Source organism: Lipotes vexillifer, unplaced genomic scaffold (genome assembly GCF_000442215.2).
Source record: "Lipotes vexillifer unplaced genomic scaffold, Lipotes_vexillifer_v1.1 scaffold611, whole genome shotgun sequence".
Classification (NCBI taxonomy): Eukaryota; Metazoa; Chordata; class Mammalia; order Artiodactyla; family Lipotidae; genus Lipotes; species Lipotes vexillifer.
Genome location: NW_006785619.1, coordinates 93,809 through 97,307, shown reverse-complemented (window position 1 = coordinate 97,307; position 3,499 = coordinate 93,809). Strand labels below are relative to the sequence as shown.

At 57.6% G+C, this 3,499-nt stretch overlaps 1 protein-coding gene across 1 annotated transcript; it reads left to right on the top strand.

Annotated features, from left to right (window-relative positions):
• The first annotated feature begins 620 nt into the window (after positions 1-620).
• GP1BA (glycoprotein Ib platelet subunit alpha) lies at positions 621-2,375 on the top strand. Its single transcript, XM_007457707.1, has one exon. The coding sequence runs from the start codon at positions 621-623 to the stop codon at positions 2,373-2,375; it is 1,755 nt and encodes a 584-aa protein (XP_007457769.1).
• Positions 2,376-3,499: the final 1,124 nt, after the last annotated feature.

The window sequence follows — 3,499 nt, the reverse complement described above, 5'->3', positions numbered from 1 at the left end:
GTGTGGCCAAAACAAAGAACAAAAAGAAGAAAAAAGAATGCAGCTGTGAAGCAGAAATGAGAGGGGCAGCTGGAGAGGTTTTTTTAAAAGCTGGAAGAGAGTGGTGGCTGGAGTCCACCCCCAATCTCCTGGTGTAGGAGGACAGTAGGCAAGAGCAGGACCAAAAGGAGGGCTTGGGGAAAGTTGTGGAAGGAGGTGATAAAGGCCTGTGTCCGGAAGCGAGACCGTTCCCCGGGTCCCAGGAGCCCCTATCAGGCTGGCATTTCCTCCCCATCTCCACCCGCTTCCTGCCGCTGACCAGGCCCTCCCTGGAGCTGGAAGAGAGAAGGCCCAAGTCACACCCTGGAAGCAGCTCTGTGGCTCCGGAGGTCTTTCTGCTGGCCTGTAAGCTGGGGCCGGGGGAGGAGGGGGCCTGAGGGACGGATACCAGCCAAGGACCTGGAGCTAGCAGTTTAGGCTTTGGGGGGCAAGGGGAGGAGAGGGGAGTGGAGGGGGGGAGGTGTGGGAGCTGAGTTTCTGGAAGGGATCCTGGAGGCTGCAGTGGGGGCTAGGGCCTGCAGGAATACTGCCGGGGGGCGGAGGGGTGCCCACTCTCAAGCCCCCCTTGCCCACAGGTCCCCATGCCTCTCTTCCTCTTGCTGCTCCTGCTGCCAAGCCCTTCACACTCCCACCCCATCTGTGGCATCAGCAAAGTGGCCAGCGAGGTGGAAATGAACTGTGAAAATAAGGGGCTGAAGGCGCCGCCTCCAGATCTGCAAGCAGAAACCAACATCCTCCGCCTGGGTGGGAACCCCCTGGGCACCTTCTCCATGGTGTCCATGGTGCATCTGACTCACCTCACTCAGCTGCACCTGGAGAAGAGCCAGCTGACCAGCCTGCAGACTGACGCGACGCTGCCCCGGCTGGAGACCCTGATTATATCCCACAATACGCTGAGAAGCCTGCCCTTGCTGGGACGGGCGCTGCCAGCACTCTATGCTCTGGACATCTCCTTCAACGAGCTGGCCTCATTGTCTCCTGATGCCCTGGTTGGCCTGAGCCACCTCCGTGAGCTCTACCTGCGTGGCAACGAGCTGAAGACTCTGCCCCCTGGGCTCCTGCAGCCCACGCCCAAGCTGAGGAAGCTCAACCTGGCCGAAAACGGGTTGAGTGAGCTGCCCTCTGGGCTCCTGGATGGGTTGGAGGAACTTGACACCCTCTACCTCCAGCAGAACTTGCTGCGCACGATACCAAAGGGCTTCTTTGGGGACCTCCTCCTGCCTTTTGCTTTCTTCCACGACAACACCTGGTTCTGTGACTGCGGGATCCTCTATTTCAGCCACTGGCTGCAGGACAATGCCAACAACGTGTACATATGGAAGGAGGGTGTGGACGCCAAGGCCATGACCCCCAACGTGACGAGCGTGGGGTGTGTCAATTTGCCCAACACGTTTGTCTACACCTACTCAGGGGAGGGCTGCCACACCCCTGGCGACAGGGACAGCATAGACTACGATGTCTACGAAGAGGATGACAAGGTGCCTACCACAAAGGCTGCGGGCAGCTTCTCTACCCACACCAGTGCCCACACCACCCACTGGGGCCTGCTTTACTCACTGCCGACTGCTTCGCTAGGCCCCCAAGTGTCCTCCTTGCCTCCAACTAAGGAACAGACCACGTTCCGAATTTCTACAGGACCCATCACATTCTCCAAAACTCTAAAACCCACCCCAGAGCCCACAAGCCCGAGCACCCCAGAGCCCACAAGCCCGAGCACCTCAGAGTCCACAAGCCCGAGCACCCCAGAGCCCACAGCCCCGAGCACCCCAGAGCCCACAGCCCCGAGCACCCCAGAGCCCACAAGCAAGACCTCAGAACCTACCGTATCCTTAACCTCCACTGAACCCACTTCACTTCCCACTATCTTAGAATCCACCACAGCCACCATCTCTGAATTTGCCAACCTCCTGAAGGCCCAGGGGGTGGCTCAGTGGAATGCGGAGAGTTCCGGAAACGACCCTTTTCTCAACTCTGACTTTTGCTGCCTCTTCCTGGGCTTCTACATCTTGGGTCTCCTCTGGCTCCTGTTTGCCTCTGTGGTCCTCATCCTGCTGCTGTTCTGGGTCCAGCACGTGAAACCACAGGCCCTGGCCACAGTCACGCACACCTCGCATCTAGAGCTGCAGAGGGGAAGGCAAGTGACAGTGGCCCGGGCCTGGCTGCTTTTCCTCCAAGGCTCGCTCCCCACTTTCCGCTCTAGCCTCTTCCTGTGGGTGCAGCCTAATGGCCGTGTGGGGCCTCTGCTGGCAGGACGGCGGCCCTCAGCCCTGAGCATGGGTCGTGGTCAGGACCTGCTGGGGACAGTGGCTGTTAGGTACTCTGGCCACAGCCTCTGATGGGGGGTGGTTTGGGGACCTCGAGAGAGACTCTGATGGGCTTTCCTATTGGGATCTAGCTGGGGGCGGGTGGGTACAGAGTACAGGGTCGGGGGAGGGCTTCGTTACTGCTTCTTTGTCAGGAGCCTCCCCTGCACACCCCGGGCACACAATCCCAGACCCAGCATATCTGGAGAGGTAGTGAGATGGAGAAGTTGGGTGGGTCACAGAACAAAGAGAGCTCCTGATGCTGCATGGATGGCGGGGTTCCCAGACCACTACACTAGGTTATTACCATCACTTTGGGGAAGTTTTAGGCAAAAGCAAACAACAAACAGAATATAGCACGGTTCCCACGTGTATCCATGTATTGAAGGAAACTTGGGAAGAGATGTCACGACGTGAGCCCTGATTGTCTCTGGGTGGTATAAATATAGGTGGTTTCATTTTCTATTCCTCTGCTTAGCATTTTCTGGTTTTCCACCATCATATATTATTTGTATCATAAAAATAATTTAAAAATAGAATATCCATTCTTTTGGAGAGGGAAACGAGGCTAGGGCACCGTCACCAGCATTCCCAAGGCCCCAGCTGCCCCACCCTAGTTGCACTGCTCACCCCCAAAAGCTCTAGTCTTGGCCTGCACTTCCCCTGCCTGGGCTGCCTTTTCCCTCCTCCAAGGGTAACCACCCACCAGGCCAACCACAAGCAAGTTCCAGCTCAAGATCCAGAAGTTTCCTGGGAGCTCAGTGGTACTACTGAGGGTATCTGCCTGCAACCTGCAGTACTAGGAGGACAGGTGGGTGCCTCCTGGCACCTGTGGCCTCAGAAACGCAGCTCTCCTGCTTTGCCCAGGGCAGCAGGACAGGGGAGGGGAGGGCCTGGCAGTGAGTACCATCTCGGTGAGTTTTACTGAACTACTCTCAGTTTCCTGCTGTCAAGCCAGGAGGTAGGCAGATGGAGCCCAGTTCTCTCCCCTGGTGCCATGGATTCTGCCATTCACCTGACCACGTTGGGCAGAGCTTTCTCTCCTGCCTCCAGCCCAAGCCAGCACTTAGGGCCCAGAGAATGGGAGTGAGGGCTGAGCCTTTCTGGCTCCACGGAGACCCCTTTCTCCAGATGGTGCAGGAAGAATCCTCCTAACC